Source organism: Acomys minous (assembly GCF_964271855.1).
Source record: "Acomys minous genome assembly, chromosome: 5".
Taxonomy (NCBI): Eukaryota; Metazoa; Chordata; class Mammalia; order Rodentia; family Muridae; genus Acomys; species Acomys minous.
In genome coordinates this window covers 28,804,285-28,829,646 of record NC_140494.1, presented here as the reverse complement: position 1 = coordinate 28,829,646, position 25,362 = coordinate 28,804,285, and the positions used below count along the sequence as shown (strand labels likewise).

General features: G+C 38.5%; 1 protein-coding gene across 8 annotated transcripts in view; it reads right to left on the bottom strand.

The window, feature by feature from the left end:
- WAC (WW domain containing adaptor with coiled-coil) overlaps nt 1-25,362 on the bottom strand; it is a 57,084-nt gene that overhangs the window by 23,854 nt on the left and 7,868 nt on the right. For all 8 annotated transcript variants that reach the window (XM_084781073.1, XM_084781076.1, XM_084781072.1 and 5 more), the window contains exon 4: nt 3,228-3,334. In XM_084781073.1, the coding sequence (XP_084637199.1) occupies nt 3,228-3,334 (107 nt within the window). The remainder of the gene's footprint in view (nt 1-3,227; nt 3,335-25,362) is intronic.

Below are 25,362 nucleotides of genomic sequence, written 5' to 3'. Positions count from 1 at the left end.
AGGAGCCAACTTTTCTGACTTTACAAAAAGACAACCTAAAATTAAAACTGACAACTCAAGTCCTATGTACACATCACACTTTCTATATTAAGCCTAACATGTAGCCATAGAGTAAATCAGTTTTCAGGTATTATCACAAACACTTGAGGAAACCCAAACTTTTTTCACATGACTCAAATACTTCCTAACATTACTAAAATGAGTTTAGCAGTGCGCGGGAGGGAGAGAGACAGAGCAGAGACAATAGGAGACATATATAAAATTCTATGGAACTTCAACATTTATTCTTTATTAATGTTACACATATTAATACATGATGGGTTTGATTGGCATTTTAAAAAAAACTGGGTTTTAAAAATATTTTTATCTTTAGTATAATACACAAGTTTACATAAACTTGTCTAAGAAAAGTACACGAGAAAGCATGACTTTAAAAAGGGACCTCTGAGAAGCAGGCAGAACTATTAGGCTGAGTGCAGTCTGATCTACACAGAAGTTCCAGGTCAGGCAAGGGTTACAAAGTGAGACCATCTCAAAGTACCCCACAAAAGAGACTTCTACAAAGACAACTATCTACTCTCCTTAAATTCAAATTTAGATTTCATAAATGAATGTGGCTATTTTTTCTCAAAAACATTCCCACCCAAGACAAGGTTTCTTTCTGTGTAGTCTTTGTTGGCTTGACTCTCTTTGTAGACCAGGCTGGCCTTTACTCAGAGATCCACCTGCCTCTGCTGGGATTAAAAAGGCAAGCACCATCATGCCCAGCCATCTCCATTTTTTTAAGCTGTTCACACAACCTAAGTTCCCAAACTACAGAAATGTGATAATACAAATATAACTCAAGAGTTACTAATACCCCATTAAATAACAAACATGGCCGTCCCTTTAACCAAGAGGGTTATTCATGAAGCCCCAATAATTCTTAAATCTTATTTTTTGCATATTAAGGAGAATGTCTCCAGGCAAAATTGACTGCAGAGCCAGGTAAGGCACCACACATTTCCAAACTCAGGAGGAGGCAAAAGCAGGTAGAACTCTGAGCTCTAGTCCACCCTGGTCTACACAGTAAGTTATAGGCTAGGTAGGAAGGTTGTAAAGATGCAGGATACTCAAATATCCAAAATAACATACTTAGCTGATAACAAGAGAGCTGTTACATGAATACAAAGCCAAGGTTAAGCTTATAGCACTCCTCAACCACATAAAATCAGCATAGGATACTCAGAGGGGTAGGGGGTGGGGTAGGGAGAGTCATCATAGTGCTCTGCTTTTGCTATTACACTTATGTGCACGCACACACAAAGTTGTGCATGATGAGCAGAAACAGGAATGCCATGGTGAGCATGTAGAGGTCAAGACACTGTACTGTGGAGTCAGTTCTTTATACTTTTTCTTCTTTCCTCTGTAGGGATTGAACTCAGGTCTTTAGGCTTGTACAGCAAGTGCATTTATCTACTGAGCTGTGTTGCTAACCCTCTATCATAGTGTTATTTCTAAGTAGACTAGTTTTTTTTTCTACTTTTTTGGTTGTGAACCTGGCCTCTAACGACTGAACCATCTTTCCAGCCTCCCCCCTCCCCCTTTTTAAAGGAGCAAAGTCAAAGCTCTTGTTTAAGCTTTGTATGTATTCAATGCTTGGTTTTAAAATAACTAGCATAATTTCTTTCCTAACTTGACCCAACACATTATCTACTCTACGGTTTATAATTTTATGATACTCAACTAAATATTACCCTTGCTGTCCCAGTTTTGTATAGAAATGTGTAGTCCAAGCCTACTTGACAAAGGAAAAACAATACAATTCTAAGACTGGTCTTCCAGAGCCAACTAAATAAAGCATAGGAATCACCCAGGTAAAATTTTATTGAAATATATTTGAAGTTCTCAAAGAATATTTTAAGATTCATGTTCCGTGTGTTTTGTCTGTAAGTAAATATGTATAATATGTGCACAGAGCCAAAAGGTAGCATCGGATTCCCTGGAACTGAAATTCAGGTGCTTGTGAGCAATGTGGCGCTGCTGGGACCTGAACCTAAGTGCTCTGGGGAAGTAGCAACTGCTGCTAACCTCTGGGCCATCCTTACAGCTAGTTCTCCAAATGCTTTCCTTTTTATACTGTTTCCTATATTTTTACCAGTCTACTTGCAATACATTTTAAATTTTCAAATCTAGAGTTGCTTTACATTACATTCTTCCTTGGTTCTCCACTGCTTTTGTAGGAAATTTACTTTCTTTTGTAACACAGATACTATTTAATTATTCGTATCTAGCTTTTAACGTGTGGAAGTTCCTTTCTTTCCCCCACACTACCTAAAATCTAGTTATGCTTAAAAGAAAAAAGGGCAAGCTCTAACTAATTACTCCAGTTTTGTCTCCTGCCTCAGTCCCCCAAGTTCTGGGGCTACTGACATGGGCCATCGTGTCCATCAATTCCACACACCTATGCCTTTTAAAGTGCTGACTGACCACCAACACCACCACCCCGCCAAGACGGGGTTTCTCTGTGTAGCCTTAGCTATCCTGGACTTGCTTTGTAGACCAGGCTAGCCGCAAACTCACAGAGATCCATCTGCCTCTGTCACTGTGCTGGGACCACAGGCGTGTGCCACTGGGGCCGCTGACTTAACCTCTCAAGAGCAGTATCTTCACCTAAGTTACACTCAACTTGTGAGAAGAGAGAGAAGAGGCTATCTTAATAATCCCCCCAAACAGCTCTAACAACATTCTAAATTGCTAATATTTCTGTCACTACCACATACCAACAAGTTCCATTAAAATGTGCTACACTGTCTTAGCTGTGTGATGATTTAGCATGTATCTGACGAAAGTATTTTTCTGCTAAATGAGCATGTAAGAAACTTCATTTGAAACCACAACACTAAAAAGTAGCCAGTTATTTCATTAAGCTTGTCTAAGTATTTAAAATTATGGTACTTTTTTTTTTTATGCCTTTCAGGACCAGGATATTGTCCTCACTGTCTCAAAGTACAAAGTACAGAGCAGAAAAGAAAAGTGAGCAATTTATGTATTAATAAAAGAAACCCTAACTTTAAAAAGTTGTCTATATTATCTGCACTTCATATATAACAAAGGAAAATAAATGCATTAAATTCAACTTCAATAGAAACATTTCAAAAATTAAAAGACAACATTTAAGAATATTTGCAATATGTCTATTTCTCTCAACAGCCGTTTTATGAACTGAACATCGTTTTAATACTTACTGCATCTGAAGTTTTGCTTGGATTATTGCTTGGATTAGAAGAATGTGAATTTGAACTATGAAGAGCACTGTGGTTGTGCGAATTTTCTTGTGGAGAATAACTGGTCCCTTAAATAGAAAGAAAAAAAAATAACAATAGTATTTCATTTATTTTTTTTTTTAAAGCCATACCAATGTAAATATTTGAGCCTCGCATCCTATAAATGTAACAAAAATATGTAGCCCGTTTTGTCCAGTCTGGCAGTGAACTTGTAGGGCCTCAACACAAGACTGCTGAATTATAGGTGTACACTGTAACAGCAAGCTCAACCCGTGCGTGCTTTTCATACTACAGGAAATGTCTGATCCTTCTACAGACAGACATGGCCTAAAAATAAACACTGTAGCTACGTATGGTAGCACAGGGCCTCCCAGCACTGAGGGAGGGAGAGACAGGCAGATCACTGTGAATTAATTCAAGGCCAGCCTGGTCTACAAAGTGAATCCAGGACGGCCAGGGCTAGAGAGAAACCTTGTCTCAAAAAACGAACTAATGAATGAACAAATCAATGAACAGAAGGCTGCACAACTGAGCGTGATGATTCATGTCTTTAATCCCAAAGCTCTGTAAGCAGAAGCAGTGTGGTCTCTGTGAAGCCTTTCTTATGTACATGGGTGAGTTCCAAGACAGCCATGACAAAAACAAAATGAGCCACATTGTCAAACTGTCTTTAAAAAAAAAAAAAAAGAAAAAGAATGTGAAAATTTACTTGATAAAGGATAAGAGAACAAACACTGTGAGAACTTGCTGTTTTCAGATTCTGATTCCCCGCACGCCCCACCCCTTCTTTTTTGGTCTTTCGAGACAAAGTAGAAACCCTGTAGCCTTGGAGAACTTGCTTTGTAGACCAGACAGGCCTCCAACTCAGAGATCCACCTGCCTCTGCCTCCTAAGTGCTAGGATTAAAGGTGTGCGGATTTGAATTTTTAAAAAATAATCTCTAAACTTGCTTTTTAAATAATTTTCATATTTTTAAGCTAAAATTACTCCAAGTTTTAAGAGTTTACTACAATCCAAGGAAAAGAATCTATTCTCTGTTGGTAAAGACAACATCAAATGTTTCCTCTTTGCAGGGCCAACTTTACCTAGAAGAACTCACATTTCTTAAATGTAACCTGAGTTTCAGGCCAGCTTCATTCCCAGTGCCAGCATATGAGAGAACCTGCAGTCCAGAAAAACTTCCTAGCTCTTCTCTACGAAGAACTGCTCACCATAGCTAAGCTACATATATAAAATATAGCTTGTGTTGACCATCAGTTTCCCACTAAGAGTCTAAATTTTTATTATGTGCTAGGCAAAGGGTATTGGTAAGACGACTCCAATCTAGTTTAAAATTTAACTTAAATCCAATTTGAGCTTGAAAGAGACAGCATTCCGCGGCTACTATCAAAATCTGATGCTGGAAGAATGAAGGATATTTTAACCCTGGATTCCTCCATACTGCACACCATGGATCTTTCTACTTTAAGAAACCAACATTATGGTAAGGACTACAAACTAGATCCTAAGGCTTCAAAACACATCAATTACAATAAGATGGTGTTAAGGGCCCTACAATAGTGGTTCTCACCCTTCCGGATACTGAGGACCCTTCAATACAGTTAAGTCCTTCACGCTGTGGTAACCCAATCATAAAAGTATTTTCACTGTTACTTCACAACTATTTTTGCTGTTGTTCTGAACTTTAGCATAAATATCTGGGCTTTCCAATGCATTAGGCCACCCTGCGAAATGACTGTTTGACCCCGAAAGAAGTCCTAACCCACAGGTTGAGAACTTATGCAAGACTATCACAATTATCACTACCAATTTTTACAAAGTTTTAAGAGACTCTTAGATATATGCTAACATTTCTATTTGCAGATAAATCTTGTAACAATTGGAACATGACATAACAATGTCTTTATGTACTATTCCTAAGTTGCAGTTTCCATGGATTTTCATACAATACTGAAGGAAAAAAAAAAAGCAGAAAAGGTACTGCTACTGTCTAAAATGAACACCAGAATAATCTATTAGTCAAGATGAATTAGATGCTCTAGTCTTGACATTTACTTGTCAGTTTTCTTAAATAAAAAGCTATGTTTAAATCTACAGAAGGATCAAATAAGAGGTTTGCTAAAGACACTAGAGTTTACTCTATAAACATGGTATTTTGTGCATGGTGTCTTACAAAGTTAAAACCCAAGAATCTACTTGTCCTAGTGATTATTATCGAAACTCAAAAATTGGCAAACATTTCACTAATTGATAAGCTTCATCCCTTAAAAATATTAAATATTTCATGACAGGAGATTCTCTTAGGTTTAGATCTTCAGATAGCATGGCAAAACCATTAAACACCATAAGCAACAACACACCCTAGACTAGGGATAAACTTAACAAAGGTAACTAATAAAAGCCATAACTTAGCAAAGCGTTTGGAGGGAGAATTTTATGTGATTTTTTTTCCTTCTGCATATTGTTCTTTCTAAAGGTAAGGGATACAACAAGTAGAAGAGCAAATTCCCCAGGATTGGGGTAATGATAGCAGTGATGGTTTAACTTGAGATCTGTCTGAAAATAGTGCTAAACACAATTCTTTTATAAAATCTAACCTCATATTTATTTCTGTATCCAACTCCATGTGATTAACTTACATATTTTCATAATGACAAGGTAAAAAAATTTTTTCTTATTGAAACAAATAATCAGTGTTTAGGGTAATAACATGACCAAAAAAAGCAAAACACAAACACAAAAGTTCAACTCAGTCACAGTGATCTTTGACAGGAAGAATGAAAGGTAACATGTGTGCAGAGACAATTTCAATGTTTCAACTAATTCAGCAAATAGAAACAAAGCTATTTATATGGTTTAGTGCCCCTCTATAGCTCTTGGCATATTACTAATAAAACTTCACTTCAGCTTTAAAGAAATATCTCCCCACCCACCTCTGATACAGCTTTAATAAGGTAGCACTGGGTTTTGAGTGCATCATACTTAAGCAAATCTTTAAAAGAAATCAAAAATTTAAAACAATAAAACACCTTAGAGACTTCCACATTATATACAGGGTAATACTGTGGTGGGGACACAACATGCATGTTTGTGATGTGAATAAATTAAAAGATAAGCAAAGTTCTATCCTCTTAATATTCATCCCAAGACATATAACATAGAGATGTAAGAATCTATACTCTTGGCTGTTGAGCAGTGGGTTGATAGCTTTTGCTTTCTGCTATTTAAGTGTTATTTAAATACTGATCCTCTCTGCCTTGAAAAAAAGTTTCAGTGCATGATGCAAGCTAAGGTAATTTTGGGCTATACTGAGACTTATGAAATAGCAGCTAACTAGTAGTGAGATGTCAAACTGACACAGAACCAGAAGATGTCTTTTAAATGAAGAGAATAAGGATTAGAAGATAAATTAAGAACTTTACCTTAAATGAGTACAACAAATAGATTAGAAGATAAATTAACAAGGAGAATGCTTGATAGTCCGTGATCACCTTTGGGTTATTGGTATTTTCAATGGTAGCCACCAGTTAGTGAACGATAGTCCGTGATCACCTTTGGGTTATTGATATTTTCAATGGTAGCCACCAGTTAGTGAACACTTGAAGCAAAAAGTCATGAATTGAATTTTATCATATATGTAACATTTACACTAGAATCAAACAATCAAAAGGTACTCATATCAATAATTGAGATATACTTAACTAATAATATATGATAAAACTACTTTAATTGCATAGCGCTTGAACTGTAGTAGAGATTATAGATTACAGAGATGAGTTTAGGCCATTTTTATAGAAGGAGGCAGGGGAGTAGCAGAGAATGCTAACAAGCTAAATATACTGGCTTAGTAAATAGGAGCAACAACCACTCTACAGTTACCAACTGGTTTCTTTCACCAGTGCGTTCTTTTATGCCAAGTGACAGACAGTACATAGAAAGCACATATTAATTTACCTCAAATTATGGTCACTATACATTTTTGTTCTATATTATTACACAGCACACCTGTTTCACTCTGCACATCTCCATGTCCAAGAACAAACACACACCTTAAATTCTAAAGCTGTGTTAATCAATCCACCCCAAAGCCCTGCCTTTAATTCTAGATTATAGCTACCAATGTACCTAGACAATATCTACATTTGGTTGCTAAGCCAAATGAAGACAAATGAAACAAAACAAAAATCAATTTCTGATTCTTCCAAAACTTTGACTGTAGCACACAAGCTAAGGTTGTTCAAAATCCAAGAGTCATTCTTCTTTACACCTGTTTTGATGATTCTTTTAAAAAACACTGTATTGTTTCTAAAATAGTCAACTTCTATCCAACCATCGACCACAAGCCAGTTAATCAATTTGGTGTACTGAAAGTCTTAGCGTAAACCTGCTTCTGAAGGGGAGGGGAGGGGAGGGGAGGGGAGGGGAGGGGAGGGGAGGGGAGGGGAGGGGAGGGGAGGGAGGGACAGGGAGCAAAGGTTAAAAAAAAAAAGCCAAAAGAATATTTCTGAATTCTGGGCCATTTTGAAGCTATTATTTAAGTTTTTAAAAAATTATCTTCCCAGGGGTCCCGCTCAAACTAAGGCACCAGCCAAGGACAATACAGGCAGTAAACTTTAAACCCCTACCCAGATCTAGCCAATGGACAGAACATTCTCCACAGTTGAGTGGAGAGTCGGGTATGACTTTCACACGAACTCTGGTGCCTCATATTTGACCATGTCCCCTGGAGGGGGAGACCTGGTGGCACTCAGAGGAAGGATAGCAGGTTACCAAGAAGAGACTTGATACCCTATGAGCATATACAGGGGGAGGTAATCCCCCTCAGAAACAGTCATAGGGGAGGGGAATAAAGGGAAAATGGGAGGGAGGGAAGAATGGGAGGATACAAGGGATGGGATAACCATTGAGATGTAACAGGGATAAACTAATAAAAAATTAAAAAATATATCTTTTATACAACTAATGGTGACATTGTAGGTTACTAATTTATCTATCATTCAGTTATAAAATATAGTTCCTGTCAGAAAACACAGCAACGGTTCTACTTAAGAGTCAGAACAGGTGGTAGGATACAAGGTATGGGATAACAATTAAGATGTAATATGAATAAATTAATTAAAAAAAAATATATATATATTTTTTTAAAAAGAGTCAGAACACGGTGGTAAGCAAAAGGGAATCCAGAAAGTGAAATAGCGCACACTGCTCTAGGACTGCAGCCCCAGGATAGCACTGGAGTAAACTAAGAACATCAGGCTCTACTATGATCTGCACTACTTGCTTGGCCCTTGAGAGAACCAGAAAGATGTGGCAGGTGACCTGGAGCAAGAGACCTGGCTGTGGAAAAGAATGGGAGAGAAGCAGTGGGTCTATCCGGCTGGAGGGGCTCTATCTGTAACTAGAAGGGCTTGGGCTTGATTAATGCCTGTATCATTCTTGAGTTCTGGGAGAAAGGAGTGTAGCCAAAAGACTAGGAAAGGGACAATGGTACAGAGAATGCACTGAAATAAAAGCCCTATCCAGAGCAGTCAAGAGTGAGTAGCATCTACATAACTTTTTCATGTAATCATAATTGTGTACCTAAGGCCATTATCCTCCCAAGATCTGTGTTTACCTTTCCAACTTGAATAATCTTTATTAACTCTACATTTCACAAAAAATTAAATCTTCTAAAATTTGAGTGTATCCATAAAACATACCAAACAAGCATTTTAAGAAAAAGAAAGCTCCAGTTATCACACTTTCTATTTTAAAACTATGTAACAAAGCTACAATAATCCAATCCTAAGACATGAACAAAACACACACACACACACAAAAATCATGGACAATACTACTGAGAATAAATGAAAGGGAACAAACAATAAACAACAGGAAATCTAAATATCCACAAGCAGAGGGAGGGAAATTGAGGCATTACAACATATGCAAACAAGGTTAAACATGTAAGTGAACTGTAAACCTATTTGAATCTTCTAAAACAATGTATATGGATGATTCTCACTGACATTAGTCTTGGTTTTTGAGTATGAATTGAAAACACAAACAGCCAAAAGAAAAATAAGTGGGATCACAGCACCAAAAGCCCCTGTGCCCTGCAGAAATGGGGAAAATGGTTCTGAATCAAATACTTCATAAAGTCCAAATATCTAAAACATATGACGGGCAGAGTAGGTGGATCTCCATGAGTCCGAGGCTAGCCTGGACCACAGAGCTAGTTCCAGAACAGCCAGAGCTGTTACAGAGAAACACTGCCTCGAAAAATAAAAACAAAAACCAATAGAACATATGACAAATGTATCGTATAGTCAATCTAGTAATGCATAGCAAAGAACAAACACTGAGAGTTCTCCTGTGTGTGGGCTCCAGCCTGCTAACTTTACGTCAACACCTAACCTGACTAACTACAGAAACCAGAAACATGAGGCGGCACTGGGCTGGCAGTGGGGTAGGAGCAGCTCTAGAGAGGAGGTGATAGGACACAGGCTCTATAAAGCAGAAAATAGGAAAACCAGGCTGCAAGGGGGCAGAGAAGATGAGGTAGGGTGAAACACCTTTAACTGCAAATATGGAAAGCAGGGAAATTCAAAAGGAAAAGGATGAGGGTGGAAAATTAATACTAAAGATGTTCGAAAAGACATAGGAAAACATCCTAAAAATGCACACATGTTAGTGTACGTACACACACTTGTGTACACCCCACTTGTGGTGATAATGCTAGAAAAGCCACAGATAAGAAACAAAAACACAGTGCCAGGTACGGTGAATCTCCCTTCAAGTTGTTGGCCAGGGGGTTTGAGACTAGCAAAACTATTTACAGGTTTTTGTCCTCGACTCTCAGAACTTGAGGGAAGGCCCCTTAGCTGAAGACACCACACACTTTTGACACAGCACTTGAGGAATAAAGCTAGGACTAACCAGAAGCCTCCTGTTTTGAGGACTTGCTCTCACAGGATCCAACCAAAGGTGCGCATGCTGCCAAGGAAGAAAAGTAAATAGTGCTACCAGCCGTGATGCCTATAAACCACAACAATAACCTGGAAAATAAGATGTCCCCCAAAGCGCAATATTAGCAAGTATATCTTGGGGTAACCAACAACTGTCTGGCTGTAAAGACCTCTCCATAGAAAAGGATTCATGCCTGTAAATCCAGGCCACTCACTTTATAGACTTCCAGAAATCTTAATATGGTTTCGGTTTCCAAACTGTATTCTAAATATTTATTCATATGCCCAGAGGTAAGTATAGATCTCACCCCTCCTCAGCCATGAAACACTGCAGAAGAGGGAGCAGAAACGACTTTAATAGCTAGAGTTCCAGGGTTCCACTACAGCAATGTGTCCTCTGTACAAGACAGGAAAGGTATACTCAGGAAACCTCCACATAGACTCCTAAACAAGAGCTGCAAAGACACCAAATAACATGCCAATACGGATGGGAGAGATCTCACAGGGACTCACTCCTATCTGAAGAGCTAGAAGCAATTAACGGCTGCTGAAAAGTCTTCTCCAGGGATGAGCCCCCTAATAGGCTATCTAATCACAAATGAGCAGCCCAAAACAAATCACACACAAATACTAAATGGATAGATAGATAGAGATAGAGATAGAGATAGAGAGAGAGAGAGAGAGAGAGTGAGTGTGTGTGTGTGTGTGTGTGTGTGTGTGTGTGTGTGTCATGAATTTGAAAGAGAGTCCAGGACATGGAAGTGTTAGAAGGGAAGAAAAGGTGAAAATGAACTGTACTCATGCATAAAAGCCTCAAAAAAAATAAAATTAAAATAAAAAAAATCAAGAACAGGAGAGAACGAAATACCCAGGAGGTTCAGAATATCTACAATATATAAGAAATATCCACTTACATACGTACAACAACCAAAGAAAGCCAGAGTATCTATACCTCATGTTCACCAAAGCATTACTTCTAAGAGCCAAAATATATTGTCCTAAGTTGTCACTGAAGAAAATACGGTGCACGTATACAAAGGAATATTATTCACCTAACTCCACCAAGGGAAATCCTGCCATCTGTACAAACACAGATGAACTTGGAAGGCATTTTGCTATTTAAAATAAGACAGAGGGGCTGGAGAGATGGCTCAGTGGTTAAGAGCACTGCCTGCTCTCCCAAAGGTCCTGAGTTCAATTCCCAGCAACCACGTGGTGGCTTATAAGCATCTGTAATGTGATATGGTGCCCTTTTCTGGCTTGCAGGAGTACATGCAAGCAGAGCACTATATACATAATCTTAAAAAAAAAAAAAGACAGAAAAAACAAACACTGTATGATAAACCACTTCTCTATGTGGAAACTTCAATTGAACTCATAGAAAAGAAAAAAATGGGGGTGGGACCAGGTTGAAAAGAGATTGGCCAAAGGACATATACTTTCATTTTGAACACAGTGATAAGTTTTAAAAGTCTAATACAAGAGCATAGTAATGTCAACTATACAATTGTCATTTATCAAATCACACGGAATACTTTCAAAATATTCCATCTTAGCCAATTAAATTTTTAAAATTTAAAAACTTACAGCTTTTATTACAAATCTCTAATCTTTTGGGAAAAGGGTAGAATCATTACAAATGTAGGACATTTCCCACCCACAGTTTTAAAAGCAAAAAAACTATTATTAATATAGCAGTCTTTTCAAGATCATAAACATAGAATTACTATAATCTACATCTAGGTAAGAAAGAGTGCTGATGTAAAATAGTTCACAATAACTCTGACAAATACATGAAAGCTCCCAGTCAAACTCAAGTACTCAAAAGGGTACTTTGTTAAGAGTGGAGTTTGTAACAATCTTACAATACCATACCTTTCTGTCATCTGAAGCAAAGTGTAACTCCAAGGTTCTCTTATGATTCAAGAGACAAAATGTCACTAAGAATTAAAAGGCAAATGAGCACTAAAGAACTCCAAATGGGGGGCTGAGGGGCTGGAGAGATGGCTCAGAGGTTAAGGGCACTGACTGCTCTTCCAAAGGTCCTGAGTTCAATTCCCAGCATCCACATGGTGGCTCACAACCATCTATAATGTGATCTGATGCCCTCTCTTCTGACCAGCAGGTGTACATGCAGGCAGAGCACTATATACAAAATAAACAAACAAATAACAGTACAATGTTACTGGCCAAAATAAGGGGGGGGGGGGGGTAACAGAGCTGCGTCTGTGAAGCTGGGTGAACAAAAACGTGCACTGCAAAACTAACGAAACTAAGTCACTGTTCCTGTCATGAATACAAAATGGTTAACACATCAGTCGTTGTGACCACTCTGAGACTGCAGTTTAATGGATTGTTAATACTCTAATACCACAAACTACATACATACATATATGTTTTTAATTTATTTCTGAAATGACAGGATAGGTCCCAAGTATTTTTTAAGAAGGATAACTGTAAGGCAGGATTCTGACTTACATACTCCAAGGACTACAAGAAGAGTGTACCTAAAACTGAAAGTGAAGAGTGAACTCAAGAGATAAGAGAATGTAATAGGGGAGGACCAAATAAACTAAGTTTTGGAGCCAGCCATAAAGACAGTGAAGAATGTTTTTACACAGGAGTAACACTCTACTGACCACACATGACTAGAGTTGAATCAAGACACAAAAGAGAAAACAAGTTAGCATTCAGGCCTGAAAATGGAAGGCATCTTTCATCCCCGTTTAATAGGAAAACAAGCAGCCAATTTTAGACATCACAGTATATCTAGTACAGTATGTGGAGAGAATGTGACCTTGCCTCAGGCTGGGCCCAAGGTGAAAGCAGTCCTGGGTGGCTTGACCCCACTGAGAACTTGTCTCTACAAACTGATAAAGATCTTAGATAGACTCAGAGAGAGAGGAAGTTTCAACTCAAGACAAAAGACAGGCTCATTGGGGAATCGGAGAGGGATCAGACTTTCCTGTCTGATGGTGCACACATGCCGCTGGGGGTAGAAACTTGGCCCAGATGATGATAATTAGCAAGTATATGGGGTTATGGATGAGAGGTAGCTTGATAGAAATTATTAGAACCAGAGGGCATGGGATTGGCACAGGTATCCCATATCTGCCCCACTATGGGGAGTAGTTTAGAGGATTAATATGTATCTTCCCTGCCCCAGGTTAACTAAGGCTATTTTTAAATATAGCAGGTGTGTGTGTCTTGACTGACTGCTACCAAGTTATACTGCCATAATAATAAGTATAGGCCTAATAATAAACATTATTAGGACATACTGGCAAATTAACAACAACATCAATACATACGTACATATATGGACATGCACGAGCGTGCGCACGCATGCACATACATACACACACACACCCCAGAACTGATATGTTGAATAATTCTAGGATGGGTTTGGCTGGCTAAAGAAAGCAGCTTGCAAATCACAGCCTAAAATGTACAAAGAAATATGCAAAGGGCACCTGAAGAGGTAATAACATTTAATACACCCAAGAGTAGGTATCTACGAAGAACTAGGTACTCAAGCTAGTAAAATAACAAAGGCTAGTTTAACTCCTTCAAGTAGTTGTACTCTATCTCAAGGCCAACAGGAAGGCAATGAAAGTTGTTTACATACATTAGCAAATGTGCTTTTCATAGAAAGTTGAGTGTTTCAGGCCAGCCTGGTCTACACAGTGATGGCAGCTGCAGTGTAGAGAAGAAACTGTGAGGGAGAGAAAAGGGTATGCCAACTATTTAACTCGTCAAGAAATAATGTCAAACATGGAAAAGGTGGCTTATATGCTGCTTTGAACAGGTCAGAAATGGTGAATGCTTTTGGAGAAAGAAAAAGACACCAAAAGTCAAGACCTAAACGAGGTAGTGCATGGCTGTGTAATCCATGAACTGAGGAGGTCTCGGCGGCTCGGCGATCAGGCCAGCCTTAGCTATACAGCCAGTGTGAGGCCGGCTAAGCAAAAGTAAGTGAAGAACAATAAGATAATCAAGGTTCATGAACTCTCAGTACTCTCAAATTACAGAAGCCTGAAACCTACACTAATCGATCCTAGCTATTTGAAAATTCCATTCCTAAAAATCAATAATGAAATATATTCACACCACATTTGCATTCTATTAAACATGGAAAGTTAACACACCTCGTCAATCTTTTGTTTGTTTATTTGTTTGTTTTTTAAGACAGGATTTCTGTGTAGCCTTAGCTGTCCTGAACTCATTTTGTAGACCTCGAACTCACAGAAATCCACTTGCCTCGGCCTCCTGCATACTAGGATTAAGGGTGTGCGCCGCCACAAGGCACTTCAGTCAATCTCACATGGCACTTTAACATTGTATAATCTAGACAAAGAGCTTCAAGTAGTCAAAGGCTACCTACCAATCTCAAGCCTAAATAATCAGCCCTAAATACATGCAAATAAGGGCAACATAACTAGACTCAATGGGGCAAGGTGTATGTATTACTTTGTAAAAGCAAAGACAAACAGAATAAGCCACTAATTTGAGAAGGGGTGGTTGGAAAAGTACACAAGGAACTAAGTAGAATGAGATGCAAATAATGCAAATTCAGTGTACTCGTGTATCAACAGTCTTCGTTTTTCTTCAGTTTTAATAAATGTTAAATTGGGGCCAAAGAGATGATGCAGAGCTTAAGGCTACATGCCTTCCCAAATCCCAACACCATGGTGGCACGCATCTGGCACACATAAACACATGGAGATAAAACCCTCATATACATAAAAATAAAAATCTAAAAATATATAAAGATTGAAGGAGCTAGAGACAATAATGAAGTGCAGCTTCCTCGTGTATGAAATCCTCAAATGAGGTAACTTATAAAAGTGCGTGCCTTCTATAATTTTACAGTAACTTTTTTGTGTGCACAAATGGACACCAGAGGACAACTTCAGAGTCAGACCCTCTATTCACAATCATTCACAAAAAATAATAGTCTCACTTGGTGGCAAGTGCCTTCACCCTCTGAACCATCCCAGCACCCTAGTTTTTTTTTTAAACCCACCAGAAACAAAAATTAATATTTGATTAACACCCAGAATTTTTTAGGGCAAAAGCTACTCCATTCTGAAGTGTTTTGTTGTTAAGTATTTTTTAATTAGCATAGCATGTATTAGGTCTCTTAGCGGTGTTTTTGAGGTACAACTTATTTTTGAAGGTCCACCTATACACACATTCTCACCCTTTTGTCCCCTTCCATCCCCAAGAGACGTCTTCTGTTTTCATGTCACAGGCATTCTTTTATGACCCGCCTAATCTCATTCTGGAGACCTATTTTTCCCTTTCTCGCTTCTAAATTCATAACCCACCTATGGTCAGTCACTGATACATATATAAAAAGCTAAGATCTGGGGACTGAGGAGGAGATGGCTCAGCCAGTCAAGTCAAGTACTTCTGTACAACCTTAGTACTACTCCAGAATCCATGGGGGTGGGGGGGAGGAAATGGGCATGGTGGCCTGAGTTTGTGATCACAGCTAGAAAGAACAAATAAGCACAGATGTTGACACCCAATAAAATCTGCTAGAATTCCAGGGAAGTGAGAAAAATACAAAACACTCAAATGTATATGTGAAAGAGAATATGTAGCATTTTACTTGCAGAGTCTGGGTTACTTCTCTTAGTATTTCCACATTTATCCATTTTCTTCTACATTCCTTTTTTTTTTAATGACCGAATAAAATTCCATTATGCACATAAAGCACTTATTTATATTAACCATTCATCAGTTGATGTACATTGAAGCTGATTCCATTTCCATACTACTCTAAACAGAATAGAAATAAACAAGGATGTACAATCTCTGTGGTAATATAAATGTAACTGTCACCCTTCATCAAAGCTTCTCTTTGCAGGAATGAAGACCACTGCAGAGAACAACAACTGATCATGGGGTAAAAAGCCCCAGTTGGTATGATTCTACAATGCTATCTACAAATTGAGGCTCAAGAACAATCCAAAGATGGGGCAGAAATGACTGTAAGAGCAGAGGATCAGGAAATCTGCTGTGAGAGCTTCCTAGAATGACAGGGAAGCCTTACCCATGTCTCAACAATATGGTTACGTAACAAGACCTAAACAATGACAGCGCCAACAGACATGGTAAAACCTCATGGGGCCTACCCCTAGACTGAGTTCTCTCTGCTGAGAGGGAAATTTAAGTCTTCCCCAGGGATGAGCCCCAATTGGTTATCCAATGTCAAGCCCTGAAAACATAGAAACAAGCAACACTAAATGGATTTCGCAGGTTGATATATATGTGTACATAGATATACATACATATAAACATAATAATTAAAAACGACACAAATTGAATTGGGGTGAACGGTGAGCAATGTATGAAGGATTAGAGGAAAAAGAGGGAGAAATGTGGTAGAGCAGAATCCTTTGGATGCCAGGTGTAGAACAGCTGAAGCTAGTTTTGGGGTTTTTTGTTTTTGCTTGTTTTTTGGGGGGTGGGGGGGGTGGTGGAATTCTTTGACACCTCTGTTCTTGAAAATGAATAGTAAATTTAAGACAACTTGAGACAAAGTAGAAGCCACACTGATAGATCTATCAACTCACAGATATCCACCTATCTCTGTCTCTACAGTGTTGGGATTAAAGGAGTGCATCCCAAACTAGACTATTTTCAGTCTTCTTTTAAATTTGGCGTGTACAGTAAAAATTAAAAAGGAGTTCTGTCTACAATAATTGTGAAACTCTACCCAGCACTTGGGAGGAAAAGGTAGGTGGATCGCTGCGAGTTCAAGGCCAGCCTGGTCTACAAAGAGTCCAGAACAGCCAAGGCTACACAGAGAAACCCTGTCTTTAAAAAAAAAAAAAGAAAGAAAGAAAGAAAGAAGGAAAGAAACTTCAAGCCTTTAACTTAAAAACAAAACAAAAATACCAACGTTGGCTGTTTTGGCGCCTGCCATTCTCCCATTACATACTAAGCCATAAACGAACATCTCTACAAAAATCAGAGAAGCAAGATGTAACCAAGCGAGAGGCTGTGCTTCTGGCTGGGAATTTTAGTTAGCATGTGTTTATGGGATGCATAGCAAACCCTTGCAAAGCACAAATTTAAACAAAAGTCTTGTTTTTCCTATTTGATGTTTTCAGAAAGTTATTTTAAAATGAGTTTTGTAATTATACACTTCAATCTGGTTCTCTATTTTTTTATACAGTAACCAAGAGGTAATGTGTTAAGTCAAAATGTTAAAAGCTAGCAAAGCTGTAACCTCCTTGTTTTAATTAAGATATTCTTCACCTCCACACACATTGCCGGTAGAATGCAGTCAGTACTCCAAGAATTCGGGCTAAATGAGTCCACTTCTCTGCCTTCAATAGTGTGGACAAAGTATCAGACAAGCAATCTCTCACTGAGTTAGATCCACAGCTGTTCAACATTTTTTCCTTCACTGGTCATTCCTAAGTGCGATGTACTCAGACATGTACATTACAGATCCAAGGGCCATCTAATGAGCCGTCTAAAACCCCAATAATATTCATATGCTTGTCTTCTTCCACTGACACCAACATAAATGACACTAAATGAAGAGCTACAATATCTAGCACATCTAAGATACAGGACTACTACATAAAACTCAACTTTAAGATGTATGACGGTTAGTCCTGATACACTGAATCTCATGAAGCTGTGAAATGTATTTCATTTATCATCACAGAAAGGGCTATCTGAACAGGACACTGGTAGTGCAGATACTAAAACCAAAAGTTGACAAGTGGGACCCCATGAAACTAAATTGCTTCCATAAATAAAGGGCACAGTCATTTCCATGAAAAGGAAGCTTTAGAATAGGAAGGGGCCAAGGACTTTATCAGCTATACCTCTGACAAGAAAATCTAGAGATCGATTTACCATAGGATCCAGAGTTTTAACACTTATATTCTAGAACAGAGATATTCATTTGTGTTCTCTGCTCTTCTAGTCACGCTAGCCAGGAAATGGAAACCACCTAGATGTCCAGCAAGTAATGAACAATGAAAATATGGTTTACATACACAATGGAGTATTTTCCTAGAAGAGAAAATGAAATTACGAAATTTTCAAGTAAATGGAAATTAACCTTCTGAGGGAGGTAACTCAGTCTGAGACAGACAATTCCCATTCTCTCACATGCGATGCTAGTGAACCTTGGGAAACTAGAAAGGAATCGTGGTGCAGGGGGATGTGATGGAAAGGTACAGAATGATAGGGGAAAGACACTACATACATTTGAAAATTCCTATGGAAATCTATAAGCTTTTAAAAATGTTTATGCAAGCATACATATATAAATATTCTAAACATACATTAACATGTTTACATATATAATGGTTATTCACCTAGCAATGAAAAAAAAAATCATGAAATTCCAAGTAAATAGGTGGTGTGGGAAATTATTACCCAATGGAGTTAATCCAGAACTACAAAGACAAAACAGTGCATGTCATTCTCTCTGACTTGTGGATGCTAGCTAGCTTTGTGTGGGGTGCTTAATTGTAAGCATTGCCTTTCCCCTCAAACCACAGCTTAGCAAATAAAAAGCCCAGTGACAGGTATGAGTTACCTTCTTTGAGTTTTTTGGTCAATGGGGTCCAACAACAGCTTTCCTTGCCCCCCAAACATCACTGTGAAAACCCCTATTGCTGAAGACACCTCATACTTGAGTCATAGGACATGGTGGTACCAACATAGAATCTTCATACCTACTGGCTAGCTTTCACTATACACTGACGGGAGAGGCGATCAATACTTACTTGACTGGCATGACCCTTGTAGCCTACAATAATGACTGATCTGAAAGATATGCCCACTGGTGCAAGAGTGCCACAACTATAGGAGTAACCAACTACTTTTTTAAAAATTGATTAATGTAAGACAGAAACCATACTTGACACTGTTAACTTGGCACTCATACCCATAAAGGACAAAATAAAAGCAAAAAGCAAAAGAAATGGTTGGCTAGATCATAGGGACTCTAGGATAACCTATTATTGTTTGTCTAAATACACACTAAATGCCACTCTAAGTTATCTTTATACCCATAGATAAGTGCACTGCTCAACCCTCATCAGAAACTCACAATCATAGACAATAAAGAGACTGTGAAGAAGTGAGCTCTAAATTACAAACCGATGCCACCAAGGTTCTGGGATCAACCTGAAAGAGGGGCAGAAACACAGTAAAAGCCAGAGGCAGTAGTAATCTATAGTGAAACAATATTTGCCAGACATCATATCAATACAGCACAAATGCACACATGGAGCCTCAGTGACGGGGAATGCATGCACTAGACCTGTACAAGATGAAGCCAGCAAAATCGCAGCATGAATGAGAGAAGAGCTCATGGAGTCCCACCCCATCTGACAAGTTTTGGGCAAACGATGGCTTCAGGAGAAGGCTGTTCCTGAGGGACAGGGTCTGGAAGGGTGTACATGCTCCGTCTAGGAGATGGTTCTATCCCTTGCACATACAGTCAGCACTCAGTGAACTAAGGGAGTCTAAAAGCATCTCATGAAGCTTAGAGGAAGAATAAGAGGCAGCAGGGGCACAGAAAGGGGAGGGGGAATAAGAGATAAATGTGATCCTCAAAAACTAAGAAGGGGAGTAATATAAGCCAACAAACCAAAACTTAAGTATCCATGAATCAATAACCCTGAATTTCTCAGCATGATTGTCAACTGGGAACCGAGGAAGGAGAAAAGCAACCTGATATACAACCTTAGCGCCTATGAACGCTTCTTAAACCCAGAAGACAGTTTTTTAAGGTCAGACAAGAAGAAAATACTGGAAAGGTGACAGTATGCTGATTTTTCATAAGCAAGCATTATTACATTAACATTCAAAATGAAACCACAAACACATTGATGGTAAGGAGGACACCAGTTCTCAAAATAATATTCCTTTAAAAAAAATTTTTGAGCCTGTAACATTCACTCAAACGTAGTCTAATACCTTTATAACTAAGGACAGTTCTAACTACTAAAATCAGTGAACTCAATGAACATATTGTAAAATAGAAGGCAAGTTGGTTTACCATGTTTCAAGTGGAAACTCAGATGTGACTCGAGACACTGATCTATCTGCCAAGTGGTTTTATAACATGAATCGGTGAAATCAACTGGCAAGACTTAAACAACTGAGCCACTGCTGAATGAGGAAAGCGTTCATGCTTTTGGTGGGTTTACTTTAAAAAGTCAATTTATTGTAAAAATATGAAAGGATGAAATTTGCCAAGATACTACTGGCATTCTCACTTTTCCTGGTTAAAAGAGACTTTCAGTTAATATAAGTCACTTTACAGATAAAATCAATCTGTCAGGTTTTTTAAGGAATGGGTGCCATACAATAACAATCTCTGACTAGCAGAAGCCTATGGTGTATTACCCACACTATAAAGGCACAATAATAGGGGCTGGGGATATAGCTCAACTAGTTGGATCTATCATAGAAAAAGACCTGCATTCAATTTATCAGCAAAACAGTTGTGGTAGTGGTGCATACTTAAAATCCCAGCACTTTGATATGGAAAAAGGATCAGACGGTCAAGGAGACAAAGTGAATTCAAGGTTAGCATGGGCTACCTGAGATCCCGTCTCAAAATAATAAATCATCAAACAAACTAAAAACAGCTATAATATAAAGCAGAAACAGGATCAAAGCAGGTTTCCTACAACAGGAACAAAAACAAAAACTTAAGGATGTGGAGTAATGGCTCAGTAGTTAAAGAGTGCTGGCTACTTTTCTAGGGGAATCTGGGTTTGATTCCCAGACCCACAAGGCAGATCACAATCAACTTTAAATCCAACTGCAAAGAATCAGACATCCTCTTCAGTACCACCAGATATGCACCAGTTATAGACACAGACATATACAGGAAAGAAAAACAAACAAACAAACAAGAGCTACTATCTTAGCCAAGTGGTGCAGCAGTTGCAACAGGATGGTTTGGGATATAAACATAAAGGGACAATAGTACAGAAGCATGCACACAGTTTTACTCAGCTGAATTAAGAGACAATGGGAAGGATGACAACCGACAAACATTTGGAAAAGGCTACAGGAAATCAAGCAGTGGGACTGACCTCACGGACAGCTTGACAGAACTATTAGGACACTCTTGGACTCTCATCAATGTCCAGTCTCTTACTTGTGTCATTGTTAACCCAGGACCGCTATATTCACAGCAACCAAGCTGATCCTAAAAGGCAAGCTGCCTAAAAGAGCTAGCTAGTGCTATGACAAACAAGGGGCAAAGCCTAAAAGGACAGTCTGGGAGTATAGGGAAATTCAATTCCTTAATACTTGTCTGCGCTTTCCTAAAATGCTGTTACTTTTGTAGAAAACTAGTAATAGCTTCATTTGTTATAAGTACACATAACGTCTAGATTCTTAACTAAGTAATCTGAACTCAAGAATCCTAACTTCCAACTGGGCGTTAAGACAAGACATCTACCCCAATGATTATGTACATTTAATAGCAGACTCTGCATTTGATTCAATACAAATCATTCCTTTAGCTGTATAGTATAAGAGAAAATAATCTGAAGATAAATGATATTTTATAATGTACAAATCTATAATGCCAGCACTTAGAAGACAGATGGATTATCCCAAGTAAGAGATCAGCCTGGTCTACACAGATGAATTCCAGAAAAGCTACCCAGCAAATCTAGCCCAAAAATACCAACTCATTAATTTTAAAATGTTCTATGTACTCTCAAAGATAAAACACACAGAACAAAACATGCCTTAAAAACTAAGAAATGGGGGGCTGGAGAGATGGCCCAGTGGTTAAGAGCACTGTCTGTTTTTCCAAAGGACCCAGGCTCAATTCCCAGCACCCACATAGCAGCTTTCAACTGTCTAAGCGATCTAATGGCCTCAAACAATGTAAATAAAGCAAAATTAAATAAATTAGTTTTATAAATAAATAAATAAATAAATAAATTAAATTAAATTAAATAAAACAAAAACTAAGAAATGAAGCCAGGCATGGTAGCACGTGCCTTTAATTCCAGCACTCAGGAGACAGAGGCAGGTGGATCTCTGTGAGTTTGAGGCCAACCTAGTCTATAAAGTGATTCCAGGACAGCCAAGGCTACACAGAGAAATCCTGTCTCAAAAAAAAAACCAAAAAACAAAAAACAGTAAACAAACAAAAAGCTGAAAAATGAAATCTAACCACACAATTATCCTACTGTGAGGAAACCCATAATTCAAGTAAAACCAATACAAAAGATATTAAGCAAATGGATTGATCTATTTACTGAAATCATAGCGATGAAAAATATTTTCAAACAAACATTATTTCTAAGGAATGATTCAGCTCATTGATAGAGCAACTACCTAGCATGAGGTCCTGCCTGGGTTTCACCGCCAAAACAGAAAGTATCTAGAATAGGGAATCTATGATAGCCAAAGAATCGTAATTACAAACAATGAAGCATAACAAAAAAAAAAGGAAATATAACCATTTAGAACTAATTCATGTAAACATGGGCAAAGGAAAAAATTAATTCATGTAGACATGGCACAAAAAGCAAACTAAAATCACATAGATCTGAATGAGAAAGATTTATTCTTGAACTCTGAATCAAAACTATACAATATGAACAAAGAAGCAACATTTCCGGGTGTCTCAAAATAAGTCATTCCCAAATGGTTTTTAGCCCTTATATTCTATTTCTAATTCTACTATTCTAATTTGTACTTTTTCAAAGGACAGCAAACATTTAGTGGTCATATAAAAAGACTGCATATAAAAAGGTTTGGTGGCACACATTTAATCCCAGCTTTTAGAGAAAGAGGCAAAGGCATCTTTTAGTTTGAAGCTGGCCTGCTCTACACAGCAAGTTCCAGGCCAGGCAAAGATATGTATTAAGACTCTAAATAAATACCCAGGCCTGGTGGTGTAAGCCTTCATTCCCAGCACTTGGGAGGCAGAAGCAGGAGGACCTGTCTGCAAGTTCAAGGCCAGCCTGGTCTATATAGAGAGAAATTCTTGCCGGGCGTCGTGGTGCATGCCTTTAATCCCAGCACTCAGGAGGTAGAGGCAGGAGGATCACTATGAGTTCGAGGTCAGCCTGGTCTACAAAGCAAACCCGGGACAGCAAAGGATACACAGAGAAACTCTGTCTCGAAAAATAAAAAAAATTTAAAAAGAGAGAATCTCCAAAAAACAAACCACAGCGAAAACAAAACAAAACAAAAAAGATGTTTATTATTATGACACAAAAATAGTAATGTTCTTTACTATTCAACCTTCAAGGGTATTTATAATCCAAGTGTCTCTAACAGGCATAGCCTTTTACGGTATTGAAAAACCAATTCTAAAAAAATTTTTTTAAATCTAGGACTATGTTAATTTATCGACCACACATATCCTTTATGTATTCTTTAAATATTAATACTGTTTTTAAAAGTTTATTTGTGTGTGTGTGTGTGTGTGTGTGAGAGAGAGAGAGAGAGAGAGAGAGAGAGAGAGAGAGAGAGAGAGAAAGAGAGAGAGAGAGAGAGGGTAGCCCAGGTACATGCCACAACTTAAGTATCAATGAACAATTTTCAGGACTTGGTTCTCTCTACTACGGGTCCCTAAGATCAAGCTCATTATTGGGCTTGAATTGCAAAGTGCTCTGGCCTGATGTGTCATCTCAATGTCTCACAAATACATATAAACTAACTTAATAAAATAATTGCTGGCACCCAACTCTTTGTAAGTACAATAACCTGCACGATTGTTTTTCAAATATACAAGAACTAACTCCAGTTTACTACTGAACTAGCCTAGATCAACTTCGAGTGAGATTTCAGTACTTAAAACAATTGTATACAAAGCAACAGTATAAACTCAGTATAAACAAGGTAAACTCAGTATATCCACTGGTCTATGTAGTTGCTAACACCAGTTAGAAATTTCCCTAGTGCCAGACACTAGCTAGGTCCCTTTGCCATAGGAAATTAAGCAGGCCATTTAAGATGCATACCAATTATAATACCATCCATTCACATAGGAAGGTGACACTGTAAGTCTTTAATCGTTAAAAAACACAGAACAAGTGTTCTACAAATAATCACTCTGGGCAGATTCCTCTTGATGACTGCTCTTCCAAACGACCTGGGTTCAATTCCCAGGACCCACATGGCAGCTCACAATTGTCTGTAAATCTAAGCTCTGACAACCTCACACCAATGCACATAAAGTAAAAGTTGGAAACTCTAGAGCTGCAGATTACAAATACCTACATTAAACCATTTTCCAGGCTCCATCTCCTAACTGCTATGCCTCAGAGAATTCTGATGTTATCAGATGAGCTTTAGGAAGCTCTTCTAGCAATCCTGACAAGTAGCCAAAGCTGGTTACCATTACTCCACACTCATCTCACTGAACTTTTATTTATAAACCCTATTATCAAACGACCCCCATATTTGTGAATGGCACAATGGATGTCAACAAATTCCCTCAGTCTCTGCAGCCTCTGCTTTAGAGCTCTCATTTACAACTATCCATCACTCTCCTAACTAAAAGAAGCAGCACACCTAGCTCTTTGGATCCGACACTGACTTATAATTCTTTAGGAGTACATGCATATAAAACCCCAGCACAGAAGCTGCTAATCACATAGTAAACCTCTGCCATAAGTAAGAGACCAGCTGGAGCAAACAAGACCCTGTCTTTAAAAAAAAAAAAAAAGCCAGGTGTAGTGGCATACGCCTTTAATCCCAGCACTTGGGAGGCAGAGGCAGGTGATCTCTGAGTTCGAGGCCAGCCTGGTCTAGGACAGCCAAAGCTACACAGAGAAACCCTGTCTCAAATCCCCGCCCCCCCCCCCAAAAACGAAAGCCCAAAACCCCACTCAGGATGGCTAAGAGAGCAGGGCTAAGGGCTAAGATTTTCAAGTCACTAAAAACTCTTAATTAAAGCTGGGCGTAGTGGCGCACGCCTTTAATCCCAGCACTCGGGAGCCAGAGGCAGGCGGATTGCTGTGAGTTCGAGGCCAGCCTGGTCTACAAAGTGAGTCCAGGATGGCCAAGGCTACACAGAGAAACTCTGTCTCGAAAAACCAAAAACCAAAAAACTCTTAATTAAACTTAAGAGTGGCATGAGCTGAGTAGCACTTTAACTACATCAGTCTACTTCT